The sequence below is a fragment of the Zosterops lateralis genome (assembly GCF_965231275.1).
Source record: "Zosterops lateralis genome assembly, chromosome: 8".
Taxonomy (NCBI): domain Eukaryota; kingdom Metazoa; phylum Chordata; class Aves; order Passeriformes; family Zosteropidae; genus Zosterops; species Zosterops lateralis.
Genome location: NC_139768.1, coordinates 2095128 through 2114211, shown reverse-complemented (window position 1 = coordinate 2114211; position 19084 = coordinate 2095128). Strand labels below are relative to the sequence as shown.

The 19084-nt window shown below is 40.4% G+C and overlaps 2 protein-coding genes across 8 annotated transcripts in view; one reads left to right on the top strand and one right to left on the bottom strand.

The window, feature by feature from the left end:
- Nucleotides 1-1032: 1032 nt before the first annotated feature.
- Nucleotides 1033-19030, bottom strand: LOC310912262 (GRIN2-like protein). Of its 4 annotated transcripts, none has more exons than XM_083866710.1 (2): nucleotides 18998-19030; nucleotides 1033-5413 (listed from the first exon to the last, which is right to left on the bottom strand). In XM_083866710.1, the coding sequence occupies exon 2, from the start codon at nucleotides 5397-5399 to the stop codon at nucleotides 3633-3635; it is 1767 nt and encodes a 588-aa protein (XP_083722836.1). In that variant the 5' UTR covers nucleotides 5400-5413; nucleotides 18998-19030; the 3' UTR covers nucleotides 1033-3632. The 4 variants fall into 4 exon arrangements, with proteins under 4 accessions (XP_083722836.1, XP_083722834.1, XP_083722835.1 ...); XM_083866708.1 differs by having other exon boundaries at nucleotides 18941-19006; XM_083866709.1 differs by lacking the exon at nucleotides 18998-19030 and adding an exon at nucleotides 6017-6100.
- Nucleotides 6277-19084, top strand: part of LOC310912265 (synaptotagmin-15-like) — a 35922-nt gene continuing 23114 nt past the window's right edge. For all 4 annotated transcript variants that reach the window (XR_014590636.1, XR_014590637.1, XR_014590638.1 and 1 more), the window contains exon 1: nucleotides 6277-6406. The gene's annotated coding sequence lies outside the window, so the exon portion shown is untranslated. The remainder of the gene's footprint in view (nucleotides 6407-19084) is intronic.

Here is a 19084-nt window from a genome sequence, read left to right as displayed (position 1 = left end):
AATACAACAATTTTAATAGTAACTGATGTGACAATGACTAAGCAACTGTTTAGTGTGTTGTTTTGGCTTTTTTAAAATAACTGACTTAATTATGGAAGCATTTAGATAATACACTCTATTTCAGTATTTAACCCCAAAGACTATCCCAAATTGAAACTGCAATGATAATAATCAGTGTCAAATGTTTGACAGGTTTTGGCCTCTCCTCTAGGAATGGTAACAGTAAATACTAATTCAGAATGAACTGAATTATTCTAACACCTTTCCAGAACTATTTCAACAGCATACTGATATTAGTGTCAATTGCCTTCAATCTTTGCTGAGCCACTGAGCTAAGCATCTCAGCCCATTATCAATCTCAGCCATCAGGTATCAATGTACAATGAAATCCTTCTAGAGATGTTAGTCAGTGTCTAGGGACAACATAACATATCCAGAATACTGCATTAATTGAGACTGTGCCTGTATGTTAAGGTAAAGAAGGCACCCTGAGACAAAAGGCTTGAAGTACAACCCAGTGTGCCAGTGCATCCCTCCCTGAGAATTCCTGGGAAAGGCAGCCCCAGTTCTGCTCACAGTTCAGCATTCAGGCTGGGGAGCAGAGGGAGAATGATAAAATATAAACTGGTTTTCCAATGGGCTTGAGAAAATAATACACCCTGATTTCATCCTAGCTTGACAAGCATCTGCGTTCAGCATTGACCCACTCAGTTATAAATCTGGTGTATGAGTTTTCCTGCTACTTTATTCATATTTGAGAGTAGAATGTAATGGATTTGGTTTTCCTAAGTTAGAAAACATTAAAAAACAGAGTTCTCATATTTACAAGAGATATTTACTCATATTTACTTCAACAGAGAATACTTAATATACAAAATGGCTGCATTTGATTTTTTTTAGATTTCAATTTAAAAAAAATTGAACCCAAATGCTAAATGAATCCAAACAGCCCTTTTTCTAAGACTTCAATCGTACAAGTAAACCAACTTGTTTTATCCCTGTAGCTAATATTCAGATGAATGGTTGTTGTTTTCTCAGATTTCCATTGTATTCTTGTCCTTTAAACCTTTCCAAAAATGTAGGAATTCCTCAAACATAAACACTATTTTCTGTTAATAACATCAACCCCAATTAATAATGTGAAGCTTCAGAATGCCCGTAATGAGTGAGCATCTCTTTTTCTGTACTTGCAAATCATTGGTATCCTTTGCCTTTACTTGGAATTTATTTTTCTTATCCAGGAATGATAATTAGTGTTTAGGACTGTAGTAGCAAGTCACACCAATGTGTAAACCATAAGTAATTGACAGCAGAACTCTGAAATACAAGAATGGTTCCAGGTTTTATAGCACAACAGCCAAAGAATTCAAAGGACCTGGCCATATTATTCCAGTCTTTTCTGCAAACTCTCTCTGACCAGTTTGATACTGGTCTTATTATATCATCTTCCTACAGCTGGGGGCATTATTTTGGAGAGGTGCTTGGAATGGCAGGGGTGGGAAGGAGAATACAGATTTTCCACATGTCAGATAAAATATGGATTACAATGGCCGTTGGGAGGAAGGTACTCTTGCTATTTTAAAGCTTGACTTTTCAAATCTTTAGTTCTCCTGCACAACCAAGGACAACCTAACAGACAGCACAAGGCTTTAGACCACTATAGTGCTTAAAATTCTCAAAGTGTAATGTTTGAAGAAAGGAAAAAATCAATGTTCAATATTCTGGACCATAAAATAAGCTCAGATAGAAACTGCTTAGCTAAACTCTAAGTAACAGCAGAGTACTTTCATTTAGTTACTCATTACTTTCTCACTCCTATTAAAGCTTCAATAAAAGGAATTTTAACATCCAGAATCATTATCAGAACTTAGATGCTCACAGCTATAGAGGCATCCTGAGTAAGGCATTTTATTCCAGTGGTTTCACGCTTGGTTTGTATAAAACTCATTTTGAGCTCAAACTTCTTTGAGGCCAAAGTCCCAGGGTCTGAATGAAGCCTCCTGAACACAAGGTGAGGTTCACAGGAGCCAGCTCTGTTAAATCCCACTTTGCCCAGGAATGAAAATTTGATATTGAATTACTCTACATCATTAAATTAATGCATCACAGGACATTCCAGCTAGGAGGTCCTACATTTAACGGTTTTGTAGATGGAAGTTTAAAGCTGTCCTAGTCACCTCTTGATATGCAAATGTCAGGTGAAGATTATGGAGACAGTCTGCTAACTTACTGGAACAAAAACCAAATCAACAAAGCACAAGCACACACATTTAAATAAGGTAAGAGTGGATAATGCCACAGCAGTAAGTCCTCAGACACTGCAGATTGTCCTTTGAGACAGAAATGAATGTTTCTCTTCTCTGTCATAAAAAAACCCCAAACACTGCACATCTTGTTTCCCCAGGAATCTTAGGCATTCACCAAAGGCACATATGAGACTGGAAACAGTATTCTCAGCTTCCTTGACAAACCTTTCACTTCAAACAGGCTCTGCACTATGGCTGCATTACACTATCAGAATAGGTTTGTCACTGAAAACTTGTTTGCAAAGTTGTTTTTGGAAGAAAATAAATCTTTAAGCTGCCCAAATGACCAAGACACTGAGAATAACCTTAGGACTGTCCTTTGGGGAAGACACAAGGTCTCACTTTCAGCAGATGCCTGACGTCAGACTGGAGAGGGAACACAAGACAGGCAAAGGTTATGTGCAAACTGTCCCCTGTGGCTTATGCAAGAGCCAAATCACCACTGCTCAGGATAGATGCACATAAAAAGAACTCACTGGAAATTACTTTTAATATAAGCAAACCAAACCTGCTCGTGAGTTGTAGGGCATGGTGGTGCCACAGACTAATCTGAACAGCTGCTGTTTCAGGTCTCTAAAACAAGCATTCAGTAAGTAATTCACATTACATCAGTCATCTTTGGTAATACTGTACATTTGTGTCAATCACCTGGTAAACATCAGTTCTGGATATTTGGAGTGTAATTTATCATAACTACAAACTAACTGGAGAGCTGATGGAATGTCCTCCAAATGTACATGGGTTTGCTAAGGGAAGAGTTCAGACTAGCAACACTGAAATTACTTCACAGTTATGTAGAAAAAAGTTACAATTCTTTGTCATAGAACATTACACTAGTTTGTTATTTTGTCTACAGTTAAAGTGGGTTCATAGTCAGGATTATTAAATTAACAGCAAAACAGCTGCCAAAACAATTTAAGAGAATGTGATTCAAAGCTAAGAACTTTGATTAAAGCATCATTTTTAAAATTTGTTTTCTAACCCTAAATTATTAAAATACAGAAAAAAAGTCATCATTATTTCAAAAAGATGTATCATTAAAAAAGAAGTTCCATTCCTTACAATACAGTTTAAAACTAACATAGAAGAAAACAGTGCTACATTAATCACACTCAAGAAGAGCATTTGGATGGCATTATTTAAGTATAACCTTATGTTCTCTGTTATATGGTCCAGCCATGGACTTTTCCTTGCTTTAATGTATATTTGATGATCACTGAACTCGTCCTGATGTGGGCTGTCCACATACACTGTGTTAACACCTCAGAGTCAGCATTTATGTACAATTTAAAAGCAGCACAGCTGTCCTGCACCCCCCAGCTGTGCTCACTCCACTGCAGTACTGGAGCGAGCACAACAGCTTGGATATCTCAGGGAATGCATCATTGTTCTGAAAGGCCTTTTTTTTGCAGTTTTTTCAGGGGGTGGCTCCTCATTACTTTTCTCAGCTGCCTCAGCAGGCTCTGTCTGGAACTGTTCTATTTGAAACTCAAGATGTTTTTGAATGGCCACCCCGAGGACTTCTGGATCCACAGATGCCCCATACACTTCCCACGTCATTCCTTCATCATCCCATCTCACTTCACGGACTGGAGATTTGGGGGCCTCCAGGTCTTGCTCCAGGTTCACCTCTGGGAACACATGTGAGTGACCTTCTGCTGCAGCTGCTGGGCTCGTTGCCACCGATTTGCATTCCATGGTTGGAAGAGTTTGTACCTCGGCATCTCTGCGCTCCAGAGGTGCTTTCAGGCCTTTGGTTATGTCATTCATAGAGGTCATAGTCCACATATCCTTAGTTGTCACCACCATGTCTGCACCTTGCTGGCTGCTCAGGGCAACACCAGCAGCCTTGACTTCTGGAGGAGTTCCCTGCTCCTGCTGAGCAGATTGCAGCTGCTCTCCAGGAACGTTACAGCACTTCAGGATTTTCTTGGCATCCAGGCCTGATTCGCTTACTGAAGACACCAGCTTAGGATACGTCAGAATGTCTGAAGCAGAAAAGGAATGCAAGTAGCCAGGTGCTGCCTGCTGTTTCCCTGTCTCGCTGACGGAGCAGGCCAGCCGTGGGATGAGCTGGATGGATGGGATGGGCAGGGAGTGGCAATAGGCAGGGACAGTGGCATCTGCCTTCAGGGCATCCTGCCGGAGACTGCAGGGCCCCGAGGAGTTGTTGTGAACAGTCATCACCAGGGGGGAGTACGCAGAGTTTGGGATATTACCGTAAGTTAAACCACTATGAATAATCCCAGGGGCTTGATTGAACATTGTCCTGTTTGGAAAACCATTTCCAGGCATGTGGGGTCCTAGAACGGCACCGTGAAACATGCCGGGGTCTGTGTAAACAGTAGTGTTCCGTGGAATATTGCCACTGTCAAATGTATTCGTGGGGACTTGCTGGTCTCTAGGAAGATGAGTCACAAGGTTTTGATAGTGGGATGTATTTTCATTTGTTTCTGATCCGTATCTCTGCGTTTGGAAAGACATCCTAGCCGTTGGCAGGTCATGCCTGCAACCAGAAGAGATGAGGCTGGAGTGAGTAGCACTGGTTTCTATGTGAGTGACATAAGTCTGCTGTTTGCAGCTGCAGGTGAGGTCTGAGTGGCTTCTCTGAAGGGCAGTTCCTGATTCTTCCATTTCATACATGCCTTGCTGGTGAACAAAGCAGCCTGAAGAAACATTCTCAACAGTGCTGCTCTTGACACACATCCTAGTGTCCTCCCCTCCCCAGGATGCTGAGGACTGTTCAGTGACAAGAACATGGTTTATATTCTTAGTTCTGCCCTCTGAATGGTCATTTATGGTTTGGACATCTGATCCAAGTCCTGTCATCCCAGGCTGTGAGGACAACCACGCAGGACTCTGCACACTCCTTTCATCACTCCTGTTTTCCAGGACATGGCAGATGGTGCTGCTGTGGCTTTTCTTCAGCTCCTGTTTGTTTTGCCTTTCTTCTAAACTCCTCGAGTGCCCAATACAGGTCAGATTTGAGGAGCTCTTGGATAGGGGGTGACTGTTGACATTCAAGAGACTGTGACAAGAACTTAGAGAGTCCTGGTAGGAATGGGTGTGGAGCTGGTGGCTGTCAGACGACATGGCAAAAAAGAGATCTGCAACAAATGGTGGAAAAGAAAAAAAACTATTTAAGTAGGAAATAAATGTACTGGAAACTATAATGTCTACTGACCTTCTGCTTGGCCTTCTTGCCTTTCACAGTTCACAAGTACTTTTTAAAAAGCACTGTACTCTAGTCCTAGTGTACTCAGACCAGTCAGTTTCCATTTTTGCTTTCCCCAAAAAGTTTTTCCCTAAATTAAACCCAGGATTTTTGAAATTCTGGTGGGTTTTTTTTTTTCCAATTCATAAAATACAAAAGGAAAAAAATCCTCCTTGGTTTCTACCTTTTACCAATAACTATCTCAACATTATCATGTACCATCTCCCCAAATTCACTGGAGCCATTTTTGGGACACCCAGTGATGTCATGTCACTTAAATAAAGACGTAAGTATTTTCAAACTAGAAAGCTTTTCACCACAGTGGTCATTAGGCCAATTATATTATTTGCAATACAATTATGTATTGTCAAAACAAAACAAAATAAAATCATTTTTAGTCTCCTGACATCATCATTTCAGAAGTTTTCCAGTCACTGATGGAGCTTCTAAACCTCAAAGCTGGAACAACTGAAGAAGTTCTCCCTTTTCCCCATACCTTTCCTAAGAACCTTCTTGATATTCCATGTTACAATAAGATCCCTGTTTTAGTCCACAGTTTTCCTGAGTGTACAGTAGGTAAAGACAAAGCTGTTTTGACCCCCTGTGGCAGAGATGACACAAAACCCAAGGAAATGACCTCTGCCAGGCCAGTGCGGGGTCACTGCCAGTGTTCCCAGAACAAATAACACTGGGCAGCACTCCAGACCTCTGACACCACGGGAGGTGGCTGCAAAGATCAATCCAGTGAAAGGCTGGGGGTGAAATCCCCCTTTCTCTGTAAGGAGAATCTGCACCTCAGCACTGTCTCTGTTAAGGATGGATGCTCTGGGCTCTTGGGCTGCTCACCTTTGCAAATCCACAGGTTCACGCTGGCACCAGAGGCCGGGTAAGAGCAAAACAAGAAAATCTTTACCCAAAGTCTTGCAGTTCTTCTGTCCCTTTCTATAGTGCACTCAGTCATTTCTATTTTTAGAAAACTCTTGTATCTACCAGTTGGTGCAGTACCCTTTATGTTATTAACACTTAAGTTAGCAGTTCCACATCTAAGGGGAGTTGTGATTGAAGATTTTGAAGCTCACCAGATTTAGCATTCCATTTTTGCTGATTGAATCAGATATTCCACTGACTGACTACACATATTGCCTTGGTGTCACAGAGGTGTTGCAACATTTGGACAACTAAAGTTTTTTTAATACCTCATTTATCTATATCTACCCACACACACAAATACATAAATGCATTTTCTACAAGAACTCACTGTATTGAGCAGAAAGAAAATGCACAGAGTATTTGTGCATTGCTTCCAGACCAAGTACTACCAAATATTTTGTTGTGCAGATGTAGAGAGTGAAAGCCAGAATTTCTCATTTTGGTCAACTTTCCCTTGGATACACCCTATGCACTCTGCCCCCTTAGCAGGTCTGACAGAAACCTGCACAATGTCACTAAAATAAAAATGAATGTGTGGAACAGGAAAGGTCCATACACATGGTGAACAAAGGCACTCTGTAAATGTAACAGGGAAGTTCATTCTTACCATCAAGGACACGGTGGCTGCAAGGGCTCACAGTCAACCCTCTCAGTGAGAAGCTTCTCATATGTGATCCTTTTAATGTGATATTTACAGGCTTCAAGAGTCATGTACCAATGTAACTGATAAGAACATGCCTTTTGCTCCCTCTGCCAAGAGCTCTACAGCTGACCCAGGCAGCTATCAGTGCTTGTAATTCCATTTCCATTGTTAACTTCCCCAGGCTAACAGGTTGCCATTTTCCCATCACCTGAAATCCACTTGTTTTTGCTGTCTTCCATAACAAAATTAAATTTAGCATGACAACATTAAAAAATAATACTAATTTCCATCACATTCTCACAAAAATTCTCATTGTGGGTTGTGCAGCAGGGACCTGTGACCAGCAGCAATATCCTCTAGCACAGGGTTTGCTCCATTTGGACTGTATGCAGAAAAAAGGTGATTTCCCACCCTCCATACACCTTACCTCTCCTGCAGCCACTTCAGCAGGAGTATAGTCTGCCACACAGGGTTCAAAGGAGTCAAGAGGATTAAACACCAGAGCAATAGCTGCCTACAGGGTGAAAACCTTACATTTAATCTCTTTAAAACATAACACCTGCAAAGGCTCTCACACACACCTGGATGAAACAACACTTCCTAATGGAAATCCTCAGACACAAATATTGAGACTCAGGTGAAAGGAGGCTTCAAACATATCCTGTTACAAATGATACAAGGCTGTGGGGAGTTTGAAGGGCTCTCTTAAAAAGTTTGCAGTGTTCAAATATGTACATGTACATAGAAACCAAGGCCTCTGTTTGCTCTCTTTATGTAGCAATGGGCATTGCTGCAGAAGCCTCTGTAACTGAAAGAAATGATGCATTTGAAACTTATTTGTCACCTCTCACACAACACATTCAGGTGGATGAAAGATCAAATATAGGGACATCACTGAAAGCAGCACTCAGGGTGATGCTGGCAAGAAAACCTCCACAGAAAACTCTGAAGAGATTTATTTTTGCCCCACTGCAGGTGAAATCATGACCAAACATGGGCTGATGTGACATACATCACACATGGACACGTAGAATATTCCAACCAGCTACTCCCAACAGCATCTGAACAAAGTTGCTCAGATAGACCAGTGTTCCACACCAGCATAATTGTAACAATTCTCCTATGGCTTTGAGCCTTCCCAAAGTCTGCATTTCACACATGCATTGCTGGCACTGAATGCTCAGGGTGCACAGAAATCCCCTGAGAAGATCCCCAACACTGCAGACACAGACCTGCTGAGGTGCCAGAGCTCCCAATGAGCCTGGTGTGCAGCCCATGGCTCCTGGGACAAATTCCTTGAAAGGAATTTTACTTGAAAACACCTACTTTAAGTTCTGAGTCTGTCTGAAAGATTTTGATTTGAAATTTCAAAGGAAATTCACACCTGAAGACACAAATACGAAAGTATGAATTTTTGAGGCAGATACTCTGCTATGAATATATAGAAAATTGTTAGACAAGCAGAGAAAGGATTAGGATAGAAATGGAATTAACATCCACTATTTTTGGCTTAGCTTCAGATAGCTTATGAGGGGATCTAGGCTGCTTTCACTAATTCCACTGAACTACTTTAAAGCAACAAATGTGTATTTTGCTATGACTTATGATTAAAGTTTTGACCTATTTAATGCACCAATAAATTTACTCTCAAAATATTAAATATAATGTATGTTACCAATTGAAAGATATTCACTGTAAATTAACTATGATTCTAAAATCCTTTGGTATTCTTGCATTCCACACGTGTATTTTAATTGAAATTTTGACAACACTCATCTTTTAGTTTGAAACTGTTCCCCCTTGTCCTATCTGCCCACATAAAAAGTCTTTTTCCTCTTTTTTAAGAGTCCCCATTTAGGACTTTGTTACTATAATAAGTTAAGAGGCAGTGAGAATCACCTGGCACATTGAACAACACAAGTTAGTTGCAGAATTTGGGAAGAGTCAGAGAAATTTAATACTATTTACCAGAAACATGCATGCAATACCAGAGACTTCTCTAAATCTTCCAGTTATTTTTTCTTTATACAACTCTCATGGTCAACCCACAAGTCAACAAGATTTGTAATAATGACTGCAGCTGTTTCCCCCACCTTCACTTGGCTGATCATATAATTAAAAAAAAAAAATCTTAATTTTATGCTTTCAAAACCAGCATCTGACTTCAAAATAAGTGATGAAATCAAAGCCAGTTTCAGGGGTGAGAGCACTAATATGCGAATGTGGAATTCAGGAAAGCTAAGCAATCTGATCCATACCAGCACTTTTGGATGCTGACCAGGACCCTCCATGGCAGCACCAGCCCTTTCAGAGAAGACACTTTCTGAGAAATGTTAAGGGATTGCAAGGTCTTTGTCCTGAATTTGCTCCTCCATTTGCATCTTTCTGGCCCTGCTGTGCAATAATCAGCTGCACAAGGCAAACACAGAATTCCCACAACAACACCGAACTCCAAGACTCCGATTATATTTTATACAAGAAGAATAGTGTCATTTTAATTACCTTAAGAAATTTACTTGAATAGAGAAGGCTGCTAGATAGAGATTCTTAACTTTATTTAATCCTATTACAAACACAATGGTTATAAATGTGAAAGTTAAGGGCAGTTTATGGTAAAATTATGGAACTTTAATTACATCTTCAGGGGCAGTATAAACACTGCTGACCCTTGCCTGGGCACAAGACAGCAGTAGAGGAAAATCTGCATTTCTGCCCAAACAGCCAAGCTCCCTCAGGTACCAGAAGCAATTCAATATATTCACACTGGGTTCTCCTCAGGCATGGTATTTTATAAACTGCAATCCATGGCTAAACTTCTAAGATACATGTTGAATGTGGTAAAATGACGTAAAAAGGAACATCATCTAATATGACATTCATTTCTTTTAGAGCTGTACTAATTTTAAAGAAACTTATGCCATCAAAATAAACGAAAAAAGAAGAGTGTGCTTATGTTTAAAATTTGTCCTTGCTTGCCCAGATGGAGAACTACTTGCACAAGATAAGAAAGATCTGTTTTGCTTTAGACAAAGATTGGCATGATGAGATCTGTTGGCCTCTCCCTAACCACTACTAGTACTGAAGGAAATAGTTCATTAACAGTAATCACTAACATTTACGTTGTGTGTGTGGAGGGGGGAGTCAAACCCCTTGAAAGGCATTGGCAAAACAGGATTAGCCATGGTAAAAAGCTTAGAGATTCAAGTGTTTGGGATTAGGAGTTTTGTTGTTGCTGTTTTTAATTGTTATTTTATTTTAGTGAGCTGTAAGTGAAAAGAAGAGATAGAGGAGTTATAGTAGGGGAAAAGGTATCACTTGGCAGGGAACATAAAAAAAACATCGCTAAATTCTGTCAATACAAAAATAATTTCTTTGAATTCTATCAACTAGATTAATAAAGACTCAGGTTGAGACCCCAGTCACTTAACCTTTAATCCATCATCTTTCTGTAGGCTTTCCATTTTGGAATAGCATTATAAACAAACTATGCCTTGTTCAGTTTAATCTGCTAATGCCCTTTTGTAAATATTTTCTATCATCCTAAATATTTCCAAGTATCAGCCAGACCTAGAGGACAGACTAGTTTGGACATCTAGAGATACCAAGAGACTGACACAACAGACTTTGTATGCAAAGGAACGCGGTTGTTTTCCAGCTCTGCACTGCGGGAAGCACTGGGGACAGTGAGACCATGTCACTGGGACCATAATTCATGGGGGGGAGAGGGAGAGAAATCATGAGAGAGCTGTGACCCTCAGTGCTCAGCACTGCCAGGGCACAGCCCTTGTGTCTCTTACAAAGCCACTGCTCACAGCCCCATTAGTTTCTGCTGATAACTGCTCTGGCTGCCAGGCTGTCCTAAAAGACTTCTGTCTTCTCCCCATCCTGTGCTGAGCACATTGGGCAGGTTTCTCTCTGCAGTGACTGGTGACAAGACTGAGAGTGAAAACTCCCCTTTTCCCTGAGCATTAATGAACCTCAGCTCTCTCCTTCCTTCCCCCAAACTCTGAGGGTGCCACGGGTCCCTGGGTACCAGTGCCCTCAGCAGGAGACAACAGATGAGTTGCCACATCAGAAAATGAATAGATTCCAACACTTGCCAGTGCATTCACCTCAGTGTGGAATGACAAGTGGCCACAGTCAGCCCAGCAGCTCAGAAGAGCCATGCAGGAAGGTCAACATTCTCTTTTAAGGACCAGCCCCAGCGCTGTCTGAGCCAGCAAAGCAGAGCTGGCAACTCTGAATTCTGAAAATGAAAAAGGTTAAAATGAAAGTACCTTGAGAGATGAACCTGATAGGGATGAACCAAAGGAGGCCATTGCAGTGACACCTTCAGCTGAACTGCCAGGAAGGACAATTCACGTGGCTGTAAATGAATTATTGGGAAACCAGAGAGAAGTGCACTCTCACAAGGGAGGCATGTGTTGGGACATTGTCCTGACACCACCACATGATTTACTACTACAACATGTGGCATCTTCTTTGCCACCTTATTAATTAATCATCTCTCCCAGAAACAACTTCAAAAATCTCTTGGATTTCATCTTTCTTTAGAAGAATTCTATGAGCAAAACATTACTCCCACTATATGTCCATGTGGAGATCTCCTGCAGCACACAAACTACCCTACAATCTACCCAACAGAGCTAAAATATGAGATATTGTATAGTCACATTTGATGCCCACCTTTAGTGTTTGACAGCTCACTTCTTCAAAGCTCATCTCTTCAGTTAGAGGACTTAAAACTTCAATTACAAATTAAATATGACGACATGGTCGTGTAATCAGCTGTTTTCACCAGCTGGAGCTTAAAAAAAAAATCAAGTATAATGGCAGCAGGCAACACTGACCTAGAATCATGCTTACACTGACTAGTGCATGCCTAAAGAAGTGGTATATTAATGTCTTTCTGGCTCAAGCAGAACAGAATTAAGCAAAATGAAACTGTTAATTCAGATGCCAGGATTATGCTGCTAAGAATTGATGGCTACTGATATCCACTGGTGTATTGCAGAAGTCCTGTGACAAAATATTTGATAGTTTCTTTAGGAATTTATCTTTAATGCGGAAAATATGCAGTGGCCTATCCACATTTGGATTTATTTCAGAGAGACAGACACTAGTTTGCCTTTTCCTCTTCACAGTAGGGGATCAAATCCTACTCCTTCACATGTTGCAGCTTGGAGGAGACAGAATTGGTCTGGTGTTGAACAATAACTCATGTTCCTCAGAGTTCCACTTTTATACCCACTCCAGTCCTGAGCAGACCAGCTCCACAGCAACCACACTGACCTGGAGCTCTGGAAAAACACATGGCCATGGCTTTGCTCAGTCTGCCTGTCAGAGGCCCAAGGCTGCCAACTGTGTGAATCACAGCTGCCTGGGCAGGAGCATCAACTTAAAAATCATGGAGAAAACCAGAAGCTCACTTACATCCTCCTTCCAATCCCAAAGTACAACTGGATATCAGTGCAACCTGCACAAGAGGCCAGCAGTTTGCACTGCACCCTAGCTGGCTAATGGTGATTAGAATGTCTACTTGCAAATTCATATCTTTTAGTAGAAAATATTCAAATAATAATTTTTGCTGTTTGCTTGAAAGCTTAAGAGCAACAGTTGGAGGGAAGGTACAAACTCAGTTTCTTCTCCCTGTCAAATGGACATCCCAGCTTTGATGGCACTGCCCTTCTGAGTGAGATGGCCCTGGGACACCCCTCCCTGCCAGGTGAAGGCTCCTGTGACAGCCAAAGCTGTGCCACAGTCGCTGTGAGTGGATGCACAGTCTGTGTGTGTTGTGCTGGCTGCAAGGAGGCAGAAAAGCACAGAGCTGAGTCTGCCTAACATGCCCAACCTCCCTGCAAAACTCACTCCCCTGCTTCAGTGTTGTGCCAACAGAGATAAAAGCTTTACAACCAGCTGCAGTGGCAGACAAAGGAAGCTCAAATCTGCCTTAAAACTCCTGAACAGATGTAGCCCCAAGTGCAGCAGCTTTTCATGTTCACATATCATCCTTAACTGAAGGATGGCAATTCCCACAGCAGCATCAAACAGGAATAATGGGATACAGACAACACTAAGAGCAATCTGGTCTCCAAACATCTCCCTTAAGGTAAAGACAGTGTTTTAGATTGAAGGATGCCTCACCAAAACAATTAAAGATGGCTCATTATTCTTCAACATGTGATAGTTGAATCTCTTTCCTACCTAGAAAAACCTGGTGACTTACCTAGCAAAACCTAGAAATTTACCTTCATTGCTTGTTCCCTTGTTTTCCCCTGTGACTGAATACTAGCCAAGGGCCACAAAATCCCCTTCAATTCTTTATTTAAATAACAGCATTTTTGACCTGTATGCAAAACCTTGGAGAAAAGAAGGATTCAAAGCCACAATCTATCTACCTCTAGAAGCTGTTCTCAGTGGTGGCAGAAAAAAGACTGACTTCGACATTGTGGACTGACAGAAAACTGATTTCCAGGACTTAGAAAACAATTGCTCAGTAATTAGAAAGAGGAAATAATTGCTTTCTAATTCTGTCTGTGCTCACTGACATAGTGTATGACCTTGAGCAAGTCATTCCCTTTGTGACTCAGTTTACTCATCTGTGACTCACAGATTAGATGCAGAAGCCCCTCATGTAGGTATTTAAAGGCTTAACTCATGATTGCAGAGCACTCTCAAATCCTAGAATAAAAGATATTAAATACAAGATGCTGAAGGTAATACATTCTGGCCCTTCTTTTGTAATATTTGGATTGAAAGAAATGAATAGAGCATCTGTACAGGAAGTTCTTGTTGCACTTGCAGAAAATTCACCTTAAAGAAAAGTAAAGTTCAGCCACTATCTGTGCTCAGAAGCTTCTGTTTAAAGCACCCCATTGACTTCCCAGCATCATGAGCATAAACAATCTCAAGGATTTCAAATACTCAAACTCAGCAGAGTTTCTCAAATTAGGTGTTGTATGTATGTACTCTCTACACAAAATGCATGCTGACAACATGTATATTGTATGTGCATGGGATATTAAGTAGCAATAAATAATTATTATTAGCAGTTTCATTAAACTTTCTAAGCAGAGCTGTCACAACTGCAGACCATGTTGTCTTGCAGTGCCACATGCACTTGTTAGGCTTTTATTTACTATGATGAACTTCTCATGAAAAAGAGATTCTGTGACTGATTTAAGCCTTCAGCTCACACTGCAAGTTGTCTTTTATAGATCCTTAAGCTGGAAAAGAGCTGGTAACCTCTATCCAAGGAGCTGAGTGAATATTGCAGAGAGAACTAGAAAGGGGACTAGTTAATAGTGTTTCACAGCATTAAAAGTTGCCATTGTAGTATGAGGTAGCTTTGAAAGTATTTAAACAAGGATTATGGGAAGAGGAAGTTTTCATTTCAGAGTTGGTATTTTGTGATAAAAAGTGTAATGTCTGTCTCTCAGGAAAGCAACTGCCTCAATTCATCTGTGGTCAAATCAGACCTGTGTGGGGAACCATTACCTATAGTTTTCAGAGAACGTCTGAAAGGGATGAAAAGGAGCATTTCCCTGCTCTCTCAGGACTGAGAGAAGAAAAACATTAGAGCTTGGCTAGAGGAGAGCCCCTGCCTCCCAAGGCTGGACACCAGAGACCACAAGGAGAAAAAACCTAAGACAGAGTAAAGTAACAGTCCAAAGCTGCAGACTGAAGTTTGCAAATACTTTGTCAAATCCAAGTATGTGAAGGACTTCCTCTAGAACTAGTGTTTGCATCCTACTCTATGTAAACAAACAAATTTCCCCTCCTCTTGGTTAATCTCAATCATAAACCAAGTTGCAGAAGTTTCCACTTCCTTATTAACATTTAATAATGTCAGAATCACAAAGTTTTGAGGTACAAATTTAGAATAACTCAAGAGCCACAAGACAATTCAGTTCCTGTCATCATTCAGATAGAGAAAGATCCCATCTGTGTGACATAGACAACTAGAGAATAACTCTTCAGGCATCTGCTGTTCACTGCTAGCAAGAAGATACTCATTATAAAGAATAAAGGCTCTGCCACAGCAAGTCTTTGCTTTTCAAACATTGGTTTGCCCATATTCAAGACTCACACAGACAGAATCCTAAGAAATCTGATTTGACCTCACAGTTGTCTCTGCTTTGAGCAGGAGATTGGAACAGATGAATTCACAAGGTCCCTTCAAAAATGACTTTTAAAAAATTCTTTTCATAAATACGTGCTTTTATCTGTCAGTGCCAATGAATGTTGTGTACCTTCTCAACCTGAGAAGCTGAAATGTGCAGCCATTTTGCAATACTGAACCACTTTTATTGAATAGTGGAACCTGTACATTTTACTGAAACCTTAGTACCTTTTACTGAGACAGGAATGACTTTGGCAAAGGAGCACAAAGGTGATCCCCACATTCTACATGAAAGGTGATCTATAGGAAAAGTTTCTTTCCAATCCATTAACACCTCTTGTTACTAAATCAACAAAATCACCCCATCTCTTTCACAGTTTAGAGGCCATTAAGATCCAAATAAAACTGCTATAACAAGATGTAGGTTTTTCCTTGATGTTTCAAGAAGTATTGATCTACCCTGCTCAGTCATAACAGCTGATCTTTCCCAGCAGATTCTCTGCAGAAAGCAAGAATTTTAAAACTAAAACAAAACAAAACAAATAAAAAAACCCACCCCAGTTTATGAGAGCTCGGGTGGCTTTGTGCACTCATCATCTCTCCAATTTCCATGTCAGGCTGGCTTAGCTTGAGCTGAAAAGGAGTCGGATCTTTCACTTCAGCTCAGATGAACTGGGGTCTGTCAGTCTGCTGTGCTGCTGACTGGAGTAAAGCTCCGCAAGTCAAATGAAGGTCTAACAACTGCTCAATCCCATTAACCTTCATTTGCACACTGAAGTGTGCCCTTGCCAAAGCTTAATTAGCAAATATTCTGCAGATGGAGAAAGACTCCTGCTCCTTTCTCTGCTCTGCATTAAATCCACACTGTGCACAAGTCAAGCCATCATTTTGCAAGAGGTTCCCCACACAGGAACAGGCCAGATTAAAGGTGATCTTTCTTATGGAGCTTTTCTTGGTGCAGAATGATGCTTGGCTATAACTCACATGCTGAATGCTCACACACCAAACCTGGCTACCTGGCTGATGTCAACTTCATTTAGCTGGCCTGACCCAATTCCCATGCTCTGAATACATCTACCTAAGCAGCCCCAAAGTAGGGGTTTTTTTGTGGTTCCTGTTGCTAAAGATAATTTCTCAGAGTGGAACTTTGTTCTGAAGAACTTTAACAGCTTTTCTAAATGGAAGAGGTCATCTTTTTTCCCAACAACCCCCCTAGCAATCAGAGAATACTCCTAAAGGAGAGTTCTCAACATATAGATGAGCTACCACCTGCACAGCTATAGATTAATTCAATTGTTCTAAGGCATCCATAGGAAATGTTGCATCAAGTCATCTTAACCAGAGAAAAGCTCAGCAGTATCTTTCAATTCACTGCCTTCTCATTGTATCCCTTGTGCAGATATTCCTGACCATTGTACTCCAATGTTTATTTTCATTCTCCCCCTCATTTTGCTTGTACAAAAAAGATCTCTCTCTCTCCACTGAAATTCTGCCCCCAACCTTCCCCAGAAATAAAAACAAAAAGGCTATTCAAAGTTTGGCTATTCAAAATCTTCCAGAATTTTAATATCCCAGAGAGATATTGTGTATGCATACAGCTTTATTGTTTACATCAGTTAAAAACCTCTTATTTCTGTACAATGAAGCTGCTAGAATTAACTTAAAGGCCAGTACCTGCAGTCCCTATGGTGTGGCTCATAACAATGGGAAATTATTAAAAAAAGAAAAAAAAAGAGTTCGAGGCTGACAAGGAAAGAAAAGTGCAACATCATTTGCAGCCTATGGTCCCTGATGTACTGTTGCTCTTGGGCTAAAATGGTTTGAGACTAGAAGCAATGAAATATCACACACACCTGCCAAAGATACTTGCTGCAAGAGATATAGTGGTATGGTAACAAAAAAAAAGACCTTTTTTTCCCTGACTAATTGGAAAAAATACCATTAAGAGGTCTCTTTCAAGTCCCTAGCCCTGGAAAGCATCATTCCTAGGCTGCATTCTCCTGCAAACTGTGTAACAGCTTGTAATATCCAAATACAAGGGACCAGTGAAGGACACTCCATTTAAAAACATTAACTCCAGGGCAAAGGAATGAACAATTCAGTCTCTCTAACCTCCAGAAGAGTCCACTGGAGAAGAAACAGGATTTTGTTGCTGTTCTGCTCAGAAATAACCTGCCTGCAGTCAGGTGTAATAGTATTTCAGTGGTATAAGCAAACACCTCTGCTCATCCGCAGTGGTTAAAAACTACCTCCAATTACCCTTTGTCATTGCTATAACAGGCAAGAAAGAAAATCAAACTTCAGAAGTCTAATGCTCATCAATAAAAATTTTCCTCTGTTTCACCCTCCCTCATACATTTTTGCTTTTCCAGTGTAGTTTGAATATGCACAGTTTACTATGGAAGGCAAAATGTGGATTTGGCCTGGTTATCTGATGGAAATTTATCACAATTTCTATTATAAACCAACCCTGACACCACAAGGCCATACACAGTTTACTGCTCTTGTTTATGCAGCCCTAAATAACTGTCAGATAAACTAAATTGCAATTCCAGCTTTCCCTGGAACGCAGTTAAGACAAAATGTCTGGACAATAAAAATCAACAAAACCCAGTAAGTGGAGAAGTGTTTATGGAGTAATCAAGGCATGAAAACATAAAGCTCTGATCTAATCCAACCTCCTAAATGAAAACTTCTCAAAGCCTAATTGTTCTACACAAAGACTCCAAACTCAGCTCTTACTACAATCAATGTCCTGCAAACATTCAGACACAATAAAACATGCAAAGAACCATCTGCAAGCTTTCATCAATGTCCTGCTGCAAGAAAATCACTGATATTTTTATATTTTTCTGTATGAGATTATTACTTTGAAGCACGAGTCAATAGAAGAGAGGTAGATTTTTATCCATGTAAGGTCCATCTCATTTATGTACAAGATCAACATTTTGAAAAATATATTTATCTCATGGCTACCTTTCCCATCACCTTTCATGCTTAGAGTTCTCTAAATGGAAATAACTGCTCACTTCCCCTCCCTTTTCCCTCTTCCTCTGAAATCCAGGAATGCATCAGCACAGACTTTTACTTTTAATCATAACACACACACAAAATATTCTTCTACTAAGGATTCTGATAAAAAAAATATTTGTGACCATAGAAAGCCAAACCAAATCAAATCTGTGACTGGAAAAAACCCCATGTTTTGGTTTAAGAGAAAAAATTATTTGCCATTTTAAATAGCAATTGGCCATTTATCTAGGAAGGAAAAATGTAAAACAAAGCTGATATGCAGAAAGCACTGAAATATTCCTCAGATTTTTCTAGTGTTGGATATTCCTAGGAATTTATAAAACACGTGGCACACATGGTAGAAAACACTAAGGTAAACAATTCTCTGGCATATTAGTACTAAACACAGAAATTTAAAGCAACAGAATTTACTTTTATCTCTTAGTTTTACTATCCAAACTCTAACATACACACAAGAGATAATCAAAAAAGCATCTTCATAAACTCACAGATGTGCAGAGGGATAAGATGAACGAGCTTATGGGGGTTTTTTCTCCCCCAAAGAAACAGTGACATGTATATTCTGGAAATATTTACTAAAAGACAAACACATCCACACATCAATACAAAAACACCACCTTCTACAGAACTACATTAAATTCAATTAAAGCTCAGAGGCATATTCCCATCATTTCAGAAAAAGAGAAAGGTACCATTTCCTGGGATTTTCAGTCCAGCTCTCAACCCCCTGCAGCCAGCACAGCACTTACAGCAGCCTGGCTCTGTCTGTGCAGCTCCTCTCCCTTCCCTTCCCCTCCTCTGCTTTGTTACTCTCCTGGCAAAACAAGGAGGTCTCT

Coding starts and splice junctions, on each gene's coding strand:
- LOC310912262 (XM_083866710.1), bottom strand. CDS start 5,399: ATGTCGTCTGACAGCCACCAGCTCCACACCCATTCCTACCAGGACTCT.